The sequence below is a fragment of the Salmo trutta genome, unplaced genomic scaffold (genome assembly GCF_901001165.1).
Source record: "Salmo trutta unplaced genomic scaffold, fSalTru1.1, whole genome shotgun sequence".
NCBI lineage: Eukaryota > Metazoa > Chordata > Actinopteri > Salmoniformes > Salmonidae > Salmo > Salmo trutta.
Window position 1 is genome coordinate 336,334 of NW_021822674.1, and position 23,444 is coordinate 359,777.

At 43.5% G+C, this 23,444-nt stretch overlaps 1 protein-coding gene across 3 annotated transcripts in view; it reads right to left on the reverse strand.

Moving 5' to 3' along the window:
* The window catches only part of LOC115183167 (electrogenic sodium bicarbonate cotransporter 1), a 227,889-nt gene that overhangs the window by 56,917 nt on the left and 147,528 nt on the right, over window positions 1-23,444 (reverse strand). For all 3 annotated transcript variants that reach the window (XM_029744503.1, XM_029744505.1, XM_029744504.1), the window contains 7 exons: window positions 23,103-23,257; window positions 22,913-23,026; window positions 22,469-22,643; window positions 12,321-12,454; window positions 11,864-12,138; window positions 4,554-4,630; window positions 3,762-3,947 (listed from right to left, as the gene is read on the reverse strand). In XM_029744503.1, the coding sequence (XP_029600363.1) occupies window positions 3,762-3,947; window positions 4,554-4,630; window positions 11,864-12,138; window positions 12,321-12,454; window positions 22,469-22,643; window positions 22,913-23,026; window positions 23,103-23,257 (1,116 nt within the window). The remainder of the gene's footprint in view (window positions 1-3,761; window positions 3,948-4,553; window positions 4,631-11,863; window positions 12,139-12,320; window positions 12,455-22,468; window positions 22,644-22,912; window positions 23,027-23,102; window positions 23,258-23,444) is intronic.

Genomic DNA, 23,444 nt, shown 5'->3' on the forward strand with positions numbered 1-23,444 from the left:
AGGCATTGACAAACGATATGACACTATCAACAGCATGGCCTGGTTAGGAAGTTCCCCGCTGTCATGACATGCCCTGGGGGGAGGATCATAGCCCCCCCTCTCTCTCTCTCCACAGTTTTATGACTTCATGACAGGTCATAAATACCTGGTAGAAACTGCCATGCAGTACTGAGAGAGTTTACCAGAACAAAGTACTGTGTTTGTTCATCCCCAAAATGAGAGAACTAAAGAATATTCCCGCTCAGCCCAGTCAAAACTGTTCGCTGCTCTGGCACCCCAATGGTGGAACAAGCTCCCTCACGACGCCAGGACAGCGGAGTCAATCACCACCTTCCGGAGACACCTGAAACCCCACCTCTTTAAGGAATACCTGGGATAGGATAAAGTAATCCTTCTAACCCCCCCCCCTAAAAGATTTAGATGCACTATTGTAAAGTGGTTGTTCCACTGGATATCATAAGGTGAATGCACCAATTTGTAAGTCGCTCTGGATAAGAGCGTCTGCTAAATGACTTAAATGTAAATGTAATATTTATATTTTTGAGAATGTGGGAATGGTCTGTGGACACTTAAGGGACAGTTATGACGAGTGTGTTTCATTTGGTGATCTCATGAAGGACAGGAAACAGATAAGTGTACATTTCCCAACTGTCAGGTTTCCATCTAAATATTGTGAAACATATGTGATTCAACATATGTGAAAGATGTAATGTGGTGTTAACCTTCTAAATGAGAGTCTGGGTTTTCATAGAAAGTTAACCAAATCAGTGGCCACGCCCACGTGAGCATAGACATTACTTCGGTGTCATGGAACCGCCCTTTTCTACTCCAGAGTAGAAAACTACCCGTGAACAAATGTACTTTTCATGCCAAAGAGAACCACGGTAAGCCAGACGTCTACAATGGTTAAGAAGTCAGAGAACACCGGGACAGAGTCCCCACGTTGGAATGGCTACAGCTCTATAGGCCACGGAGACCGTACAGCTGTAGTTTGGCTACACGGCTGGAAATGGTTAACTGAGACTATCGATCACTACAGAATAAGAGCAAATCTTAGACATATAATTACTAGCCTGCAGCTAGAAATTACATAAATCTAGAATGAGAATACTGACAACTGCTGAAGCATCTATTCTATGAGAACGGCTGTAAATATATAAATTGCAATTATTCTCGAATGAGAGGCCATTCATGTGCAAAGGATGAGCATTCAATTAATGTAATTATATACTGTGTGTAGTGAAATAATTGTGTCTTTCCCGCTCTCTCTCTGTCCCCAATCCTTTCCTTTGTCTACCAAGCCATCATATCGGCTTAGTCCACTAGGGACGTTTCTATCGTTGTTAGTAACCATATCTACTGTTTGTTATGTAGTTCTGTGTGATTAGTTAGGTAGTAAATAAATAATTAAGCCAATTTGTATATTTCTGATTCATTATGGAAACTAGGGTTCGTGCAGATAACCAAGAATTTTACGACGTTTGGAATGATACTAATGAGGTAACAATTAATCATTAATTAATAGAAGATCAGATATTAAAATATCCGAAGAGTTATATTCGGAAAATTATAACTTTGTAATCTCAACATTTTCCGTGATGCCCAGATTTCCTTGTTAATTAATGTTTACATGATTAGTTTAATCACGTAATAATTAAACCTTGAGAACTGATTTGATATAAACAAGTATTCACATTTAATGATAGTCCAGACACAACACCACGCTGGCAGTGACAAACGATACGACACTATCAACAGCATCGGCCTGGCTAGGAAGTTACCCATGATGGGTTAGGTTAGGTGTGTACAGTAGGGGTAGGTGTGTACAGTAGGGTTAGGTGAGTACAGTAGGGTTAGGGTTAGGTGTGTACAGTAGGGTTAGGTGTATACAGTAGGGTTAGGTGTGTACAGTAGGGTTAGGTGTGTACAGTAGGGGTATGGGGTAGGTGTGTACAGTAGGGTTAGGTGTGTACAGTAGGGTTAGGTTTAGGTGTGTGCAGTAGGGTTAGGTTTAGGTGTGTACAGTAGGGTTAGGTGTGTACAGTAGGGTTAGGTGTGTACAGTAGGTTTAGGTTTAGGTGTGTGCAGTAGGGTTAGGTGTGTACAGTAGGGTTAGGTGTGTACAGTAGGTTTAGGTTTAGGTGTGTGCAGTAGGGTTAGGTGTGTACAGTAGGGGTAGGTGTGTACAGTAGGGGTAGGGTTAGGTGTGTACAGTAGGGTTAGGTGTGTACAGTAGGGGTAGGTGTGTGCAGTAGGGTTAGGTGTGTACAGTAGGGGTAGGTGTGTACAGTAGGGTTAGGTGAGTACAGTAGGGTTAGGTGTATACAGTAGGGTTAGGTGTGTCCAGTAGGGTTAGGTGTGTACAGTAGGGTTAGGTGTGTACAGTAGGGTTAGGTGTGTACAGTAGGGGTAGGGGTAGGTGTGTACAGTAGGGTTAGGTGTGTACAGTAGGGTTAGGTTTAGGTGTGTGCAGTAGGGTTAGGTTTAGGTGTGTACAGTAGGGTTAGGTGTGTACAGTAGGGTTAGGTGTGTACAGTAGGTTTAGGTTTAGGTGTGTGCAGTAGGGTTAGGTGTGTACAGTAGGGGTAGGTGTGTACAGTAGGGGTAGGGTTAGGTGTGTACAGTAGGGTTAGGTGTGTACAGTAGGGGTAGGTGTGTGCAGTAGGGTTAAGTGTGTACAGTAGGGGTAGGTGTGTACAGTAGGGGTAGGGTTAGGTGTGGACAGTAGGGTTAGGTGTGTACAGTAGGGGTGGGTGTGTACAGTAGGGTTAGGTGTGTACAGTAGGGGTAGGTGTGTACAGTAGGGTTAGGTGTGTACAGTAGGGGTAGGTGTGTACAGTATGGGTAGGGTTAGGTGTGTACAGTAGGGCTAGGTGTGTACAGTAGGGTTAGGTGTGTACAGTAGGGGTAGGGTTAGGTGTGTACAGTAGGGTTAGGTGTGTACAGTAGGGGTAGATGTGTACAGTAAGGGTAGGGGTAGGTGTGTACAGTAGGGTTAGGTGTGTACAGTAGGGTTAGGTGTGTACAGTAGGGGTAGGGTTAGGTGTGTACAGTAGGGGTAGGGGTAGGTGTGTACAGTAGGGTTAGGTGTGTACAGTAGGGGTAGGTGTGTACAGTAGGGTTAGGTGTGTACAGTAGGGTTAGGTGTGTACAGTAAGGGTAGGGTTAGTGTGTACAGTAGGGTTAGGTGTGTACAGTAGGGTTAGGTGTGTACAGTAAGGGTAGGGTTAGTGTGTACAGTAGGGTTAGGTGTGTACAGTAGGGGTAGGTGTGTACAGTAGGGTTAGGTGTGTACAGTAGGGTTAGGTGTGTACAGTAGGGGTAGGGGTAGGTGTGTACAGTAGGGGTAGGTGTGGACAGTAGGGGTAGGGTTAGGTGTGGACAGTAGGGTTAGGTGTGGACAGTAGGGGTAGGTGTGTGCAGTAGGGGTAGGGTTAGGTGTGTACAGTAGGGGTAGGGTTAGGTGTGGACAGTAGGGGTAGGTGTGTACAGTAGGGTTAGGTGTGGACAGTAGGGGTAGGTGTGTACAGTAGGGGTAGGTGTGTACAGTAGGGGTAGGTGTGTACAGTAGGGTTAGGTGTGTACAGTAGGGTTAGGTGTGGACAGTAGGGGTAGGTGTGTACAGTAGGGGTAGGTGTGGACAGTAGGGGTAGGTGTGTACAGTAGGGGTAGGTGTGTACAGTAGGGGTAGGGTTAGGTGTGGACAGTAGGGGTAGGTGTGTACAGTAGGGGTAGGGCTAGGTTAAGGTTTAAGTACTGACCCATGTAGGGAAGAAAGGACTGGTCTTGAACTTCTTCAGCATCATGGAGGTAGTGTAGGTTCCCAGGAAGAGGATGAAGGAGATCAGAGTGATGTCAGGAACATATTTACATGCCTTCCCCACCAGCTCTCCTCCATACTTCAGACACTCCTTCTTAGACAGGGACGACCATGTGGCATTCAGAGGCTGCGGACACAAAGAAAGTATTCAGAGAATGCAGAGATAAATCAATATGACTTAGAGTATGTAGAGACAAATCAATATGACTTAGAGACTGTAGAGACAAAACAATATGACAGACTGCAGAGACAAAACAATATGACTTAGAGACTGTAGAGACAAAACAATATGACTTAGAGACTGTAGAGACAAAACAATATGACTTAGAGACTGTAGAGACAAAACAATATGAGACTGTAGAGACAAAACAATATGAGAGACTGTAGATACTAAACAATATGACTTAGAGACTGTAGAGACAAAGCAACATGACTTAGAGACTGTAGATACTAAACAATATGAGACTATAGAGACAAAACAATATGACTTAGAGACTGTAGAGACTAAACAATATGAGAGACTGTAGAGACAAAACAATATGACTTAGAGACTGTAGAGACAAAACAATATGACTTAGAGACTGTAGAGACAAAACAATATGACTTAGAGACTGTAGAGACAAAACAATATGCCCCTTGACGTATTATTTGGTCCCCCTTTTCTGTTTATGAGTTTGGAGTTTGGAGTTAGGGGTTAGGGGTTAGATTATGGGGTTTGGGTTGGGGGACTTACTAGATCAGTGTTGTTGAAGTACCAGACAGCAGTGCTATCAGCATCCAGAGGATCCCCAAACACCTCCGTACTGTTTGCTGGAGGACAGCAAGAGAACAAATCAGTCTCAGAAATCATCTAGATGTAATTTTACTTCAAGAGTTAAAAGGCCATGACCAAGAGAAGCAACCAACCTGGCATCCCACCATGACCCCTGCAACAGCAGCCAACCTGGCAACCCACCCTTACCCCTTCAACAGCAACCAACCTGGCATCCCACCATGACCCCTTCATCAGTAACCAACCTGGCATCCCACCATGACCCCTTCAACAGCAGCCAACCTGGCATCCCACCATCAAATCAAATGTATTTATATAGCCCTTCTTACATCAGCTGTACAGAAACCCAGCCTAAAACCCCAAACAGCAAGCAATGCAGGTGTAGAATGGATTCAACCCCGGAAAGAGCAGAGAAAAGCACCATGGGACAGAATACAAATGTAATCATTCAGGATCAGACTAGCACTACAGATTATCCATTATATTGACCTGATAGTCAGCAGAGGGAGCACCCCCCATCCACTTCGACAGGACAGTAGTGGAGAAGGTGGAACGTTTTAAGTTCCTCGGTGTACACATCACGGACAAACTGAAATGGCCCACCCACACAGACAGCATATGTACATATTCATGTTCATTCCTTTACACTTGCGTGTATAAGGTAGTTGTTGGGGAATTGTTAGATTACTTGTTAGATATTACTGCACTGTTGGAACTAGAAGCACAAGCATTTCGCTACACTCGCATTAACATCTTCTAACCATGTGTATGTGACCAATAAAATGTGATTTTATTTTATTTGATACTCTAGTGGCTGCTCTAACAATGAAAATAAATGTCTTCAAAAATAGAAGGCTATCGGGAGGAGGGCAGATAGAGTCTGACTACTTTCCGAATGCACTTTGACTTTTTCACATTTTGTTAAGTTACAGCCTTATTCTAAAATATATATTTTTTTGTCATCCATCTACATACACACAATACCCCATAATGACAAAGTGAAAACAGGTTTTTAGAAATGCAAAAAATGTAAAAAGACTCAAAGCTGTAATCGCTGCCAAAGGTGCTTCAACAAAGTACTGAGTAAAGGGTCTGAATACGTATGTAAATGTGATATTAGCGTTTTTCATTTTTAATACATTTGCAAAAATTTCAAAAAATATGTTTTTTCTTTGTCATTATGGGGTATTGGGCGTAGATTGATGAGGGGGGAAAAACTCTTTAATCCATTTTAGAGTAAGGCTGTAACTTAACAAAATGTCAAGGGGTCTGAATACTTTCCGAATACACTGAGCACTAGGCACAACGGTTTCCACTAGTTACCACAGTCACAAAATCAGAATTGCCTATATCATAAAAATGCATGAAAAAAAAATTGGGGGGGGGGGGGAGTTTGGTTCTAATTTAAGGTTAGCATTAGGCATAAGGTTAGCAGTGTGGTTAAGGTTAGGTTTAAAATCACATTTTAAGGAGAGAAATTGTAGAAAAAGTGTATGATATACCATTTTGTAGCTCTGAGTCTCTACGTTTATCCAATGTAAAAAACACCATTTCACATTTTGCTACATCAGACCGAAACCAGGTGGTGAGTCATGAATACTTTTGACTATTTGACTTGTTTCACTACAGACTGCAGTATAATTTTGACTATTTCACAGATCCACCGATGATGCAATCTCTATTGCCTCCACAGTGCCCTTTCCCACCTGGACAAAAGGAACACCTATGTGAGAATGCTATTCATTGATTACAGCTCAGCGTTCAACACCATAGTGCCCTCAAAGCTCGTCACTAAGCTAAGGACCCTGGGACTAAACACCTCCCTCTGCAACTGGATCCTGGACTTCCTGACGGGCCGCCCCCAGGTGGTGAGGGTAGGTAGCAACACATCTGCCACGCTGATCCTCAACACTGGAGCCCCCCAGGGGTGGGTGCTTAGTCCCCTCCTGTACTCCCTGTTCACACATGACTGCATGGCCAGGCACAACTCCAACACCAGAATAACAACCTATCCCTCAACATAACCAAGACTAAGGCGAGGAGGAAGGCTGAAAAAATTGTCAAAGACCCCAGTCACCCCAGTCATAGACTGTTCTCTCTACTACCGCACGGCAAGCGGTGCCGGAGTGCCAAGTCTAGGACAAAAAGGCTTCTCAACAGTTTTTACCCCCAAGCCATAAGACTCCTGAACAGGTAATCAAATGGCTTCCCAGACTATTTGCATTGTGTGCTCCCCCCCCCAAACCCCACTTTTTACGCTACTGCTACTCTCTGTTTATCATATATGCATAGTCACTTTAACCATATCTACATGTACATACTACCTCAATCAGCCTGACTAACCGGTGCCTGTATGTAGCCTCTCTACTGTATATAACCTCTACTGTATATAGCCTGTCTACTGTTATAGACTTGCTACTGTATATAGCCTCGCTACTGTTTATAGCCTCTACTGTATATAGCCTCTCTACTGTATATAACCTCGCTACTGAATCTAGCCTCTCTACTGTATATAGCCTCGCTACTGTATATAGCCCCTCTACTGTATATAGCCCCTCTACTGTATATAGCCCCTCTACTGTATATAGCCCCTCTACTGTATATAGCCTCTCTACTGTATATAGCCTCTACTGTATATAGCCTCTACTGTATATAGCCTCTTTACTGTATATAGCCTCTTTACTGTATATAGTCTGTCTTTTTACTGTTGTTTTATTTCTTTACCTACCTATTGTTCACCTAATACCTTTGTGCACTATTGGTTAGAGCCTGTAAGTAAGCATTTCACTGTAAGATCTACACCTGTTGTATTCAGCATTTCACTGTGAGGTCTACACCTGTTGTATTCAGCATTTCACTGTGAGGTCTACACCTGTTGTATTCAGCATTTCACTGTGAGGTCTACACCTGTTGTATTCAGCATTTCACTGTGAGGTCTACACCTGTTGTATTTGGCGCATGTGACAAATAAACTTTGATTTGATTTGTTTCACTACAGACTACAGTATCATTTTGGCTATTTCACTTGTTTCACTACAAACTACAGTATAATTTTAACAATTTCATTTTTCACTAGAGCAGTTGTAACTAACCTGTGGATCGGGATCGACTTGTCAATCTCCAAGGCATTTCTAGTCGATCGCCAAACATTTCTGTAAAAAACCTAACGATACAGCCTTGTGTTCCTATTTTTTATTAGTCTCGGGCTGTTGGTGGTGGGTGCAGCCAATTCAGCTGCCCTGCGCGCCGGGTAGGCAAACTGTTGGTGGTGGGTGCAGCCAATTCAGCTGCCCTGCGCGCCGGGTAGGCAAACTGTTGCCATTTCATGTGTCTGAAGGTACAAACTCTGCCTTCCCGTTTGGCCCGGAGATGAAATCAAGTGCACTATCGGCCTACCGCTGGCCAATCAGATTGCTCAGATGACCGAGTCTGCAGTAAGGTAGAAGGCATGAAAGAAAGCTACGGCAAAATTGATACTGTGAGATTTCAAAACGTTTAAAACCATGACTGGAGACAGACTGTCAATAAATACATCAAAGAGCTGCTGAGTTCATGTTTAAGTTCTTACTCAGCACTGTCAACACTTTGTATTCAACACTTTTATAAGTCATAAAATGCGCATTCTTCTTATTTCCACTCAGCGCTACAACAAGCACTGCAGCAGTAATGAATAAGTAGGAGAGAGTATCTATAGGCTTGAATTGTTATTATTAGCGGCTTGGGTCTTTTTTAATATCAAGGAATATTTCACTTTCTCTGTTAATAGGAGTAACAACATAAATTTGAGCATGAGGCTGAAATAATGGGTTACGACTCGAGTTTCACCATCAGCTGGAAGACGGTGTCCCTTTTTGGTCAGTGGAGGAAAGGGAGAGCGGAGAGATGTTGAGAGAAGGACCCTCAGTCTGCTGCTCTCTCCCTCAGCTGAGACTGACCCTCAGTCTGCTGCTCTCTCCCTCAGCTGAGACTGACCCCCAGTCTGCTGCTCTCTCCCTCAGCTGAGACTGACCTCCAGTCTGCTGCTCTCTCCCTCAGCTGAGACTGACCCTCAGTCTGCTGCTCTCTCCCTCAGCTGAGACTGACTCTCAGTCTGCTGCTCTCTCCCTCTGCTGAGACTGACCCTCAGTCTGCTGCTCTCTCCCTCAGCTGAGACTGACCCTCAGTCTGCTGCTCTCTCCCTCAGATGAGACTGACCCCCAGTCTGCTGCTCTCTCCCTCAGATGAGACTGACCCCCAGTCTGCTGCTCTCTCCCTCAGCTGAGACTGACCCCCAGTCTGCTGCTCTCTCCCTCAGCTGAGACTGACCCTCAGTCTGCTGCTCTCTCCCTCAGCTGAGACTGACCCTCAGTCTGCTGCTCTCTCCCTCAGCTGAGACTGACCCCCAGTCTGCTGCTCTCTCGCTCCGCTGAGACTGACCCCCAGTCTGCTGCTCTCTCCCTCAGCTGAGACTGACCCTCAGTCTGCTGCTCTCTCCCTCAGCTGAGACTGACCCTCAGTCTGCTGCTCTCTCCCTCAGCTGAGACTGACCCTCAGTCTGCTGCTCTCTCCCTCCGCTGAGACTGACCCTCAGTCTGCTGCTCTCTCAGCTGAGACTGACCATCAGATGCCATCAGCCCAGTAAAATAAAAAGCTAATTATTTAAATGTGTGCTCACTCAGCTGTTCCTCACAAGTAATACAACAATGGATCTATTACCGGTGTGATCATATACCCTACATCAAATTCTGAATGATTTTAAAATTTTGAAAGATTTTAAAAAATGCAGGTAAATTCAAGCAAAGCCAGTATGCGGTGATAATGTATTGGGCCTATAGCTTTCTGCACAAACCCCATTGCTACAGTACTGGTTTTAATTGGTCAATGTGGCGTAGGCTTCCATTTGTTTAAGGCATGTTAATAAAAAATCAAGAGTGGTAGATCTCAACATGCATTTTGACTCAGTAAAGGATCTAGTGATCTTGACTCAGTAAAGGATCTAAGTGATCTTGACTCAGTAAAGGACCTTAGTGATCTTGACTCAGTAAAGGATCTAAGTGATCTTGACTCAGTAAAGGATCTTAGTGATCTTGACTCAGTAAAGGATCTTAGTGATCTTGACTCAGTAAAGGATCTAGTGATCTTGACTCAGTAAAGGATCTAGTGATCTTGACTCAGTAAAGGATCTAGTGATCTTGACTCAGTAAAGGATCTAGTGATCTTGACTCAGTAAAGGATCTAGTGATCTTGACTCAGTAAAGGATCTAGTGATCTAGACTCAGTAAAGGATCTAGTGATCTAGACTCAGTAAAGGATCTAGTGATCTAGACTCAGTAAAGGATCTAGTGATCTTGACTCAGTAAAGGATCTAAGTGATCTTGACTCAGTAAAGGATCTAAGTGATCTTGACTCAGTAAAGGATCTAAGTGATCTTGACTCAGAAAAGGTTGGTGACCACTGTACTGATAGCTATCATTTTGACTATTTCACTTGTTTCACTACAGACTACAGTATTATTTTGAATATTTCACCTTTTTCACTACAGACTATAGTATGATTTTGACTGTTTGACTTGTTTCACTAGAGACTACAGTATGATTTTGAATATTTGACTTGTTTCACTGCGGTATCATTTTGACTATTCCATTTTGACTAGAGTATCTGTGACCATTTCACCAGTTTGAATGCAGTATATTTGTGACTATTCCCCTCCAGAGGGGATGTGTATAGTCTAAAGGTTATTCCTGCAGGGTGAACACCAGGACACAATCATTCTGCAAGCTAAGGCCCTTTCAGGAATGTAATGTGATCTTATGACTGTGGTCCTGACTCCTGATTCTCCTTCAGTAACCATAACTCATAACCCTAACCTCATCTTAAAGGAAGAAAACAACAGCTATCAGAGATATTCAGTAAGTGTATCCATGATGTTGTCCTTTCTTGAGAGCATTGCATCTGTATGTGTTTATAGCAACAACCCTGAAAAGCAGCAGAATACTGACATGTTTCAGCTTGCTTACGTTCTGAATCTACCATTCATCAGTCTTCTGAAACACTGGCTGGTTCATTTACTTCCTACTGGTCTGCATTTCCCCTCCTCCTTCTGGTATGATGCCCCATACGGCTTAGCTCAGCCATGCATAGGAGCTTAACTATGACAGACACACACACACAAACTTTGAACAAGGGAGAACTCGGTTTGTTGTTTTGAAAGTCTCTGAAAAAGTGTTCTGTTGAAAAAGTTTGGTAACTAGCTACCTTTTGAATTTGGATCCTGTGACGCAGTTAGCCTCAGTTGCTGGGACGGCTACTATATGTCCAGGGATTATGCCAACCGATGGTCTGAAGAGCTGCTTGGCCTAGAAGCTAGCCTAACTGCAACTACAGTAGCTATCAAGCTAGCCAGGTTTCCTTGACAGCTTGAACACAGCCCATGACACAGTTAGCCCTTGTGGTTGAGACCATGGATTGTACCAGGCTTGTGGATGTCTAAATCCCTGGTGTTTGTTTTAATCTGCCCTGGGACCTACCCTGTCTGGAACTGCGTGGAACTGCGTTAGCCTACATTGCTACGATGGCATCCAAAGCCAGAGGTGGGAGTCATGGAGTGGACAGTGTTTCTCTATCACAGGTGAAGGATATTTTAAACAAACAAAAAGGATTCTACAAACAGTTGTTACAACAACAGGAAAACAACTTTAACAGCTTTGTCCAAATACTGATGGACTCAACAAAATAATGGACCATCTGGCAAGAGAGGTCCTTAAAAACAGTTTGCACTGCTCAGAAGGAAAGGTGGATGTCCTGAAATAGACATTCAGCAAGATGCCAACAAACTGGAAGTCCACGTGAGATGACATCAGCACCGTCTGTGAATCATTATTACAGATGAGTGGGAAAACAGACTATCTAGAGGGAGGAGAAATAACATTGTTGTGGATGACATACCAGAGTCTCCACATGAGAACTGGGCAGAGTCTGACGAGAAAGTGAGAAAAATCTTTACTGAAAAGCTGCAGATGGATCATACAAAGATTGAGGTGGAGGGCACCGACTTGTCTGGAATACCTGTAACCAACCTAGGTGACAGACCCAGGCCGATAGTGGTCAAGCTCCTGAGGTTTAAGGACAAGATGACTGTTCTGCAGAGAGCCAAGAACTTCAGAGGAAGCAACATTTTCCTCAATTAGGACTTTTCTGAAGCCTATCCCAGCCATGAAAGCTTAAGTTGGTAGGTATGTCTTACCTAAGATGGTAGGGGCCATACAGTGGGTAGATTAGTAGGTAGGCCTTACCTAAGATGGTAGGGGCCATACACATACAGTCATACTGGGTGACATAGTCAATCTGGAAGTCAGAGTTGATGGGGTAGTAGTCGGCCAGCTTCAGCATCTTCTTGAAGGCATCATAGATGAAGATGAAGGAGATGAGGCAGGAGAAGCCCTCCTCTGTGAATCGGGTGAAGTACTGAACCATGTAGCTGGCGTCAGTAGCAACCAGCAGCAGACAAAAGAACGCAGACCACAGACCAATCCACAGCCGGAACTCCAGATAGTCAAAGTCATTGTCTCTGGAGGAGAAAGGAGAAAGAGAGGGATAGAGAGAGGAGAGGGAATCACCATGGTTAGTTACTGTAACAACAGCAACCATGACCATAATCCAACCATGGTTAGTTAGAACTCCAGGAAGTCAAAGTCATTGTACATGGTTAGATATAACCCCATGATTACGGAGTAAAGTGAAGATCCTAACTTGCTGAAGTTGAAGAGCAGCCTCTCGAAGACCAGAACAGGTCCAGTGCTGCTGAGGATGGTGAGAGGCTGGCCAGCCAGCAGACAGAAGATCCCTCCAGATACCGCCGTGCCCAGGAAGCTCTCCAACACACCCTGGAATAAACAGTAGAACTGACCTTTAAAACATTAGAACACAGCTTTATGCGCTATAACACATCTATAGTGCATTATAACAGAGTGTAACCCTAACACAGAAGCAGAGTATAAGAGCGCAGCAGGGAGTTGAACCGTGCTCATGGTGGTGGGCTACAGAGGACAGGAGAGGGGTGAGGGGGCTTTCTGCCCAAGAGGAAATATCTTTTCTCTCTCTGAAACTTCACTGTCAGCCAACTGGGAAGGGGAGGGGCACTGGCAGGAGGTTTTAGTAAAAATACAAATGTCTGAAAAACATTCTGGGGGGAAAACGATCTTAATCGACATTGAAATAACTAAAATAAATGATATACTCTTCACTCTGTCCAGCTTGCTAAGCATCATCAATACAAACGCTAGGCTGTCAGAGGGCATGGACAATTACAAAAGTGATGGCTAGAGTACTATATTTTGTAAATTTTAGCCAATGAGGAAATATGATTCTTTTTAAGTAGGGCAAATCCAGACCACGGTGAAAACTGAATGTGGCGAATTGGGAAAAATGAGTTTGACATCCCTGATCTACATCCTGATAGTTTGATACCCCTGATCTACATCCTGATAGATTGATACCCCTGATCTACATCCTGATAGTTTGATACCCCTGATCCACATCCTGATAGTTTAACATCCCTGATCTTCATACTAGGACTGATAGTTTGACACTCCTTTCATACATATTAATAGTTTAGGGGCAGCAGGTAGCCTAGTGGTTACAGTGTTGGGCCAGTAACCAGCAGGTAGCCTAGTGGTTAGAGCGTTGGGCCAGTAACCAGCAGGTAGCCTAGTGGTTAGAGCGTTGGGCCAGTAACCAGCAGGTAGCCTAGTGGTTAGAGCATTGGGCCAGTAACCAGCAGGTAGCCTAGTGGTTAGAGCATTGGGCCAGTAACCAGCAGGTAGCCTAGTGGTTAGAGCGTTGGGCCAGTAACCAGCAGGTAGCCTAGTGGTTAGAGCGTTGGGACAGTAACCAGCAGGTAGCCTAGTGGTTAGAGCGTTGGGCCAGTAACCAGCAGGTAGCCTAGTGGTTAGAGCATTGGGCCAGTAACCAGCAGGTAGCCTAGAGGTTGGAGCGTTGGGCCAGTAACTGAAAGGTTGCTAGATCGAATCCCTGAGCTGACAAGGTAAAAATCTGTCGTTCTACCCCTGAACAAGGCAGTTAACCCACTGTCCCTAGGTTGTCATCGTAAATAAGAATATATTCTAAACTGACTTGCCTAGTTAAATAAAGGTAAAAAATTAAATAAAAATGAACACCCCTGATCTTTGAAAATATATATAAGAATTGATCAACTACAAGCAACACTAGACTCTATTATTATGGTGGGAGATTTCAATACGGTCTTAAATACCTCTATGGACCAGAAAGGAAATCACACTACAAACCATCAGGCACTTAAGGAAATCATGAATGTCATGGATATATTGGAATTAGTGGATATATGGAGGCTTAAATACCCTGACCTAGTGAGATATACATGGTGGAGGCTAAATCAAGCTAGTCGTCTTGATTACTTTCTTATGTCATTCTCTCTGGAAACAAAAGATTAAAAAGTGTTGATAGTGGACAGAATGCGGTTGGACCATCACATAATTGGCATATATATTACTCTTACAGAATTTCCAAGTGGGTGAGGATATTGGAAATGTAATCAAAGCCTATTAGATGATAAATTGTTTCGAACTAGGACAGGAGAATGTATAACTGACTTTTTCAGACATACAGCAGATCTGCTGAATGGTACAGCAGATCCCCTTATTGTATGGGACACTTTTAAATGTGCCTTTAGAGGCCATGCAATTCAGTACTCATTTATAAAACAAAGCAATTTAGGTCAAGAGTCCATATGAACAAAGGATATTGAAGGACTAACAGTACAGATAGATGGCAATAGAAACTGTACCATAGAGGCTCAGAGTAAGTTAGAGGAAAAACAAAAATAAATGGGGGAACTTATTCAAGAAAGATGCATTGTAATATATTATAAAAATAAAGATCTGTACAGAAAGACTCATGTGAAAGCCAAATTACAGAGGAGGAACTTCTTGATGCAATTAAAGCCTTTAAGTCTGGGAAAACTCCAGGGCTGGATGGCATACCAGTGGAAGTAAACCAAACTTTTTTTGATATACTCAGAGGACCATTATTAGCATGTTTTAACAACTCCTATATAAACGGTAGATTATCGGACACGCAAAGGTATGATAAAGGTATTATTACACCACTGTTCAACTGTTGGGTCACTTAGAAATGTCCTTGTTTTTGAAAGTAAAGCACATTTGTCGTCTTTTAAAATAACATCAAATTGATCAGAAATACAGTGTACACATTGTTAATGTTGTAAATGAATATTGTAGCTGGAAATGGCATACAGAGGCCCATTATCAGCAACCATCACTCCTGTGTTCCAATGGCACATTGTGTTAGTTAATCCAAGTTTATCATTTTAAAAGGCTAATTGATCATTAGAAAACCCTTTTGCAATTAGGTTAGCACAACTGAAAACTGTTGTCCTGATTAAAGAAGCAATAAAACTGGCCTTCTTTAGACTAGTTGAGTATCTGGAGCATCAGCATTTGTGGGTTCAATTACAGGCTCAAAATGGCCATGAACAGAACTTTCTTCTGAAACACGTCAGTCTATTCTTGTATTGAGAAATGAAGGCTATTCCATAGATTATTGCTTCAATCAATGTAATTGTCTGCATAAATTCCAATTCCCCATATACACTTTTGTCAAATATAGCCAAAACATGGAAAACAAAACATAGAAATATAATTCTAGAAAAACCCCACATATAAACAGAAAACCCAAAACAACCACCTGTCACGCCCTGACCACTCTACTATGGAAAATTACCTCTTCCAAGGGTCAGGACGTGACATGGGTATGGTTTCCAATCAGAGGCAGGTGTCTATCGCTGTCTCTGATTGGAAGCCATACTTAGGAAGCCTGTTTTTCCTTTGGGTTTTGTGGGTAGTTGTTTTCCGTTTTGTCTATGTACCTGACGGAAATGTTGGCTGTCGTTTTTGTTATTTTGTTGGAGTGTTATCATTAATAAAGGAAATATGAGCACTTTACACGCTGCGCCTTGGTCCCCTTTCGACGACCCCTGTGACAAATCAACTTAAAATCACTGATAGTTTGATACCCCTGATCTACATCCTGATAGTTTGATACCCCTGATCTACATCCTGATAGTTTGATACCCCTGATCTACATCCTGATAGTTTGATAGCTCAGGACCTGAAGCAAGGATATGCATATTCTTGATACCATTTGAAAGGAAACACTTTGACGTTTGTAGAAATGTGAAATTAATGTAAGAGAATATAACACTTTTATTTTTTTTATTTTTTTATTTCACCTTTATTTAACCAGGTAAGCTAGTTGAGAACAAGTTCTCATTTACAACTGCGACCTGGCCAAGATAAAGCAAAGCAGTGCGACAGAAACAACAACACAGAGTTACACATGGAATAAACAAGCGTACAGTCAATAACACAATATAAAAAAATAAAGTCTATATACAGTGTGTGCAAATGGCATGAGGAGGTAAGGCAATAAATAGGCCATAGTAGCAAAGTAATTACAATTTAGCAGATTAACACTGGAGTGATAGATGAGCAGATGCTGATGAGCAGATGATGGTGTGTCAGTAGTGATACTGGTGTGTAAGTAGTGATACTGGTGTGCAAAAGAGCAGCAAAGTAAATAAAAACAATATGGGGATGAGGTAGGTAGATTGGGTGGGCTATTAGATCTGGATAAAAGATAATACAAACAATAAAAGATCTACAGGATCAGTGTCCCTAAACCGGAACGGTTGTTGCTCAATATGCGATAATGTGGCTAGAAAACGTTGTTTACAACAGCCAACTTTATGGGACATAAACATGTCTTATATGGGCAGAAAGCTTAAATTCTTGATAATCTAACTGCACTGTCCAATTTACAGTAGCTATTAGTGAAATAATCCATGCTATTGTTTGTGGAGAGTGCACAACAACAAAACACTTCTATCATGGCAACTCGTTTGATACATTCACATCTGAAGGTAAATAATGTACTTGCATTTAGTAATCTTGCTATGATTTGTCATCCTGAGGTTCCCAGAGATAAAATGTAGTGTAGTTTTGTTTGAAAAAATACATTTTTGTATTCAAATGTAGGAATTGGGTTCTACAGTTTGACCCCACTGCGGTCTCTGGCTCCACACCCACCCCGCCCGACCATCTAGACGTGTGAAGGTTGTGTTGTGTCTTTTCTGTAGGGAAGCTAATGAACATTCATGTATGACATTCTTGCGAGTGTGTAAACTTAAATGTTTTATTACCATAGCATTTTTTAATGTTCTCTATGTTCTCTATATTAATGACAGCCAAGATGGCGTAGCAGTTCAGACGTCTTTGTCTTCGTCTTGTCGTGTCGTATGTATATATCTTTTTTTCCCCTACGTATAAATTTCGTATATATTTTTAACCTTGGTTTCAACATACTCTCCTGCAACCCGCCTCACCCAATGTGGTACGGATCTGCTATGTTCTATACTTTAGAACCGGAACTCCCAACAGAAGCTAGTCAGCTAACTAGTTACTAGATAATAGTCAGTTTGCCACTGCTAGCGGTCATCAGGTAATTTTCGCCTGGTCAACTCCTGCCAGTCTGCACAGCGCATTTCAACCCAGAGCATACCGGACTACTCTTTCTCCACATCTCCGGTTTCCTACCGCAAGCTCTGAACCTTTTCACCTAGATCATAGCAGCTAGCTAGCTGCTATGCGAGTGGCTACCCCTGGCTAATGTCTCTGTCCAGAAGCAAGCACCAGTGAGCCTGGAATTAGCCTCGTGCTAGGCTCATCTCCCAGCTAGCTGAAGAGGTCCATCAGCCACTCCTTGGGCTACAATACATATTTTGCCAATTGACCTGGACCCCCGTTTACTGCTGAAACGGAGCCCCGCAGATCCCACCACGACTGGTCTACCGACGTAATCCGCCCGAGCGGTTTCAACAGGCTCCTTCATCGTGACGTCCCCTGAAGGCCCATCCGCTAGCCGTGGCCCGCTAGCTGTCTAGAGTATATCGGACTGTTAGCTGAAGAGGACCATCAGCAAATTTCTTGGGCTACAATACCTATTTTGGCAACTGGCCTGGACCCTTTTACTACCTACATGGAGCCCTGCCAATCCAACACGACTGATCTGCCAACGTAACTGTCTGAGGGGGCTACAACAACAGACTTCTTCCGTCACGGCGTCCCCCCTAAGACCCTTCTGCTAGCCTGCTAGCCCCGGCCCGCTAGCTGTCTGAATAACCGTGTCTCCAGCTTGCCTAGCCTCCCACTGGTCCCTATGATCCCTCGGCTATGCATGCCTCTCCATAATGTCAATATGTCTTGTCCATTGCTGTTTTGGTTAGTGATTATTGTCTTATTTCACTGTAGACTCCAGCCCTGCTCAATATGCCTTAGCAAGCCCTTTTGTTCCACCCCCCACACATGCGGTGACCTCACCTGGTCTAAACGATGTCGCTAGAGACAAAACCTCTCTCATCGTCACTCAATGCCTAGGTTTACCTCCACTGTATTCACATCCTACCATACCCTTGCCTGTACATTATGCCTTGAATCTATTCTTCTGCGCCCAGAAACCTGATCCTTTTACTCTCTGTTCCGAACGCGCTAGATGACCAGCTCTTATAGCCATTAGCCGTACCCTTAACCTACTCCTTCTCTGTTCCTCTGATGATGTAGAGGTTAATCCAGGCACTGCAGCGCCTAGCTCCACTCCCATTCACCAGGTGCTATCATTTGTTGACTTTTGTAACCGTAAAAGCCTTGGTTACATGCATGTTAACATTAGACGTCTCATCCCTAAGTTTGTTTTACGCACTAATTTAGCACACTCTGCCAACCCGGATGTCCTAGCCGTGTCTGAATCCTGGCTTAGGAAGGCCACCCGAAGTCCTGAAATTTCCATCCCTAACTATAACATTTTCCAACATGATAGAACTGCCAAAGGGGGCGGAGTTGCAATCTACTGCAGTGACAGCCTGCAGAGCTCTGTCATACTATCCAGGTCTGTGTCCAAAACATTTGAGCTTCTACTTCTAAAAATCTACCTTTCCAGAAACAAGTCTCTCACCATTGCTGCTTGTTATAGACCACCTTCTGCCCCCAGCTGTGCCCTGGACACCATATGTGAATTGATCGCCCCCCATCTATCTTCAGAGTTCGTACTGTTAGGTGACCTAAACTGGGACATGCTTAACACCCCGTCCGTTCTACAATCTAAGCTAGATGCCCTCAATCTCACACAAATTATCAATGAACCTAACAGGTACAACCCCAACTCTGTAAACACGGGCACCTTCATAGATATCATCCTGACCAACCTGCCCTCTAAATACACCTCTGCTGCCTTCAACCAGGATCTCAGCGATCACTGCCTCATTGCCTGCGTCCATAATGGGTCTGCGGTCAAACGACCACCCCTCATCACTGTCAGACACTCCCTAAAACACTTCTGCGAGCAGGCTTTTCTAATTGACCTGGCCGGGTGTCCTGGAAGGATAATGACCTCATTCCGTCAGTAGAGGATGCCTGGTTATTCTTTGAAAGTGCTTTTCTCACCATCTTAAATAAGCATGCCCCATTCAAAAAATGTAGAACCTGGAACAGATATAGCCCTTGGTTCACTCCAGACCTGACTGCCCTTGACCAGCACAAAAATATCCTGTGGGGTACTGGATTAGCATCGAATAGCCCCCGCGATATGCAAATTTTCAGGGAAGTTAGGAACCAATATACACAGGCAGGTAGGAAAGCTAAGGCTAGCTTTATCAAACAGAAACGTGCATCCTGTAGCACAAACTCCAAAAAGTTCTGGAACACCTCCTCCCAGCTGCCCACTGCACTGAGGCTAGGAAACACTGTCACCACCAATAAATCCACGATAATTGAGACTTTCAATAAGCATTTTTCTACGGCTGGCCATGCTTTCCACCTAGCTACCCCTACCCCGGTCAACAGCCCTGCACCCCCCACAGCAACTTGTCCAAACCTCCCCCATTTCTCCTTCACCCAAATCCAGATAGCTGATGTTCTGAAAGAGTTGCAAAATCTGGTCTCCCACAAATCAGCTGGGCAGACAATCTGGACCCTCTCTTTCTAAAATTATGTGCCCAAATGTTGCAACCCCTATTACTAGCCTGTTCAACCTCTCTTTCGTATCGTCTGAGATCCAAAAGATTGGAAAGCTGCCTCGGTCATCCCCCCTCTTCAACGGGGGAGACACTCTAGACCCAAACTGTTACAGACCTATATCTATTCTACCCTGCCTTTCTAAGGTCTTCGAAAGCCAAGTTAACAAACAGATCACCGACAATTTCGATTCCCACCGTACCTTCTCCGCTATGCAATCTGGTTTCCGAGCTGGTCATGGGTGCATCTCAGCCACGCTCAAGGTCCTAAACGATATCATAACCGCCATCGATAAAAGACAGTACTGTGCAGCCGTCTTCATCGACCTGGCCAAGGCTTTCGACTCTGTCAATCACCACATTCTTATCGGCAGACTCAACAGCCTTGGTTTCTCAAATGACTGCCTCTCCTGGTTCACCAACTACTTCTCAGACAGAGTTCAGTGGGTCAAATTGGAGGGCCTGTTGTCCGGACCTCTGGCAGTCTCTATGGGGGTGCCACAGGGTTCAATTCTCGGGCCGACTCTTTTCTCTGTATACATCAATGATGTCGCTCTTGTTGCTGGTGATTCTCCGATCGACCTCTACGCAGATGACACCATTCTGTATACATCTGGCCCTTCTTTGGACACTTTGTTAACTAACCTCCAGACGAGCTTCAATGCCGTACAACTCTCCATCCGTGGCCTCCAACTGCTCTTAAATGCAAGTAAAACCAAATGCATGCTCTTCAAACGATCACTATCCGCACCTGCCCGCCCGTCCAGCAGCACTACTCTGGACGGTTCTGACTTAGAATATGTGGACAACTACAAATACCTAGGTGTCTGGTTAGACTGTAAAATCTCCTTCCAGACTCACATTAACCATCTCCAATCCAAAATTAAATAAGAAGCCAATTCTAGATTTCGCAACAAAGCATCCTTCACTAATGCTGCCAAACATACCCTCGTAAAATTGACTATCCTACCCATCCTTGACTTCGGCGATGTCATTTACCAAATAGCCTCCAACACTCTACTCAGCAAATTGGATGCAGTCTATCACAGTGCCATCCATTTTGTCACCAAAGCCCCATATACTACCCACCACTGCGACCTGTATGCTCTCGTTGGCTGGCCCTCGCTTCATATTCGTTGCCAAATCCACTGGCTCCAGGTCATCTATAAGTCTGCCAGGTAAAGCCCCGCCTTATCTCAGCTCACTGGTCACCATAGCAGCTCCCACCCGTAGCACGCGCTCCAGTAGGTATATTTCAATGATCACCCCCAAAGCCTATTCCTCATTTGGCCGCCTTTCCTCCCAGTTCTCTGCTGCCAATGACTGGAACGAATTGCAAAGATCACTGAAGCTGGAGACACATATCTCCCTCACTAACTTTAAGCATCAGCTGTCAGAGCAGCTCACAGATCACTGCACCTGTACATAGCCCATCTGTAAATAGCCCATCCAACTACCTCATCCCCATATTGTTATTTTTTTTTTTTTAATTATCCTTTGCACCCCAGTATCTCTACTTGCGCATTCATATTCTGCACATCTATTCCTCCAGTGTTTAATTGCTAAATTGTAATTACTTCGCCACTATGGCCTAGCTTTTGCCTTACCTCCCTAATCTTACCTCATTTGCACACACTGAATATAGATTTTTTCTATTGTGTTATTGACTGTACGTTTCTGTATTCCATGTGTAACTCTGCGTTGTTGTTTGTGTCGCACTGCTTTGCTTTATCTTGGCCAGGTCACAGTTGTAAATGAGAACTTGTTCTCAACTGGCCTACCTGGTTAAATAACGGTGAATATATATATATATACACTTAATGTATAACTTGACCAATTCGGCACACTCAGTCTGAAAATATGCACACACACTGCTTCCATCTTGTGGACCAAATCTAAATTACACCTCGGATCCTATCTTAATGTATGGCCTTTCTCTTGCGTTTCAAAGATAATGAAAAACAATAAATAGAAAACACATTTTTTTGTTTGTAATTTGAAAAAAGGGAAAATGGCCATTCTTGAACATGGGGTGAGACATTCTTACTAATTTACTAGAGAACCATTTCGGATTTAAGTATAACTTTTGTATGACTGAATCCTTCAGTGAGAGGTCTAATGCTTCAATATTTAATCATTTCTGTCCTCCGAATTCCTATTCATTATATAAATAGGCCCTTTCAATTTTGTCTGGCTTGCCATTCCAAATAAAATTGATCTAATGTGATATATTCTCCGACATTAATTTCACATTTCCACAAACTTCAAAGTGTTTCCTTTCAAATGGTATCAAGAATATGCATATCCTTGTGTCAGGTCCTGAGCTACAGGCAGTTATATTTGGGTATGTCATTTTAGGCAAAAACAGATAAAAAAAATGGGTTTGGGATGTAGATCAGGATGTAGATCAGGGGTATCAAACTATCAGGATGTAGATCAGGGGTGTTAAACTATCAGGATGTAGATCAGGGGTATCTAACTATCAGGATGTAGATCAGGGGTATCAAACTATCAGGATGTAGATCAGGGGTATCAAACTATCAGGATGTAGATCAGGATGTAGATCAGGGGTGTCAAACTATCAGGATGTAGATCAGGGGTATCAAACTATCAGGATGTAGATCAGGGGTGTTAAACTATCAGGATGTAGATCAGGGGTGTATCTACAACCTGATAGTTTAGTTTAACTGGGAGGAATCTGAAATCAAATTGTGCACCTTTAATGCAGTTCATAAAAGGTCTCAACATGCTTGACAGAAAGAAGAGATAGCCTGACCTGCATGTTGTCGGTGGCGTCTCCTAGCAACCCTCCGAAGGTGATGGCGTTAGTTACGGTTCCTAGGTAGATGAACAGGATGGCCGACAGTGCCTGGATATGGAACGCATCGTAGAAATCACTGGCGAAGAATGGAGCTTTCCTTTTGATGTCAAGTAGGAGGCCTCCACAAAACCTGAAAATAATGAAGAAAAACATTCTGGTTGTCCTTTCCTGCCCTGTCCTGACTCACTAACCTATCCTGAGACTCATACATTTGATTGGTTGACTCCAGAGGAATGGAAGACGAGAAACGGGAGTCGAGGTGCAAGAGTTTTTTTTTAATCATCATTGAAACGATAACCGCAATGATCGCACACCTTTAAAAACTATTAAACTATTAAAAGCTTGATGTTTCAGCCTTCATCAGTACAGTGTTTTATTGTGTTTTATTAGTTGACTCACCTGCCTGTCTTCTTGAGCTCGTCACCCACGGCGTGCCCCCCTCCCCCTCCTCCCCCATCATGGGGCGTGTTTCCGTTCATCTGGCCGCTGTCGCCTCCAGCATACATGTTCTTCCTGAGAAGCACAATATAGAGGACTATAGTATAGAAACGCATAGAACAGCATATCATGTCAGCAGATGGATGCTAACCTCTTGTCAGCAGAGGGTACAGACTTGGGCGGTTCTATCCTGATGGCCGGGTCCCATTCCCCCGGGGGCAGAACGATCACCTCATCCAGAAACTCATCGATGCCAGCCAGCAGATCCTCTCTGTCCTTCGCCTTGTACGCTATGTCATGGAACACCTGCATAAGACAAAGTCGTCAGTTCAACAACACTTGGATTTGATTTGGCTTTTTATTTTCATATTTATGTAGGTTGTTTTGTCTCTTGTAAAGTAGAAAGTTAATGTTCAAATTGTCTACTGATTAAATTAAATATGAAGTGAGAGCTGGCAGTTGGTGCCCAGTAGGGGGCCTCAGTGAGTTCTCA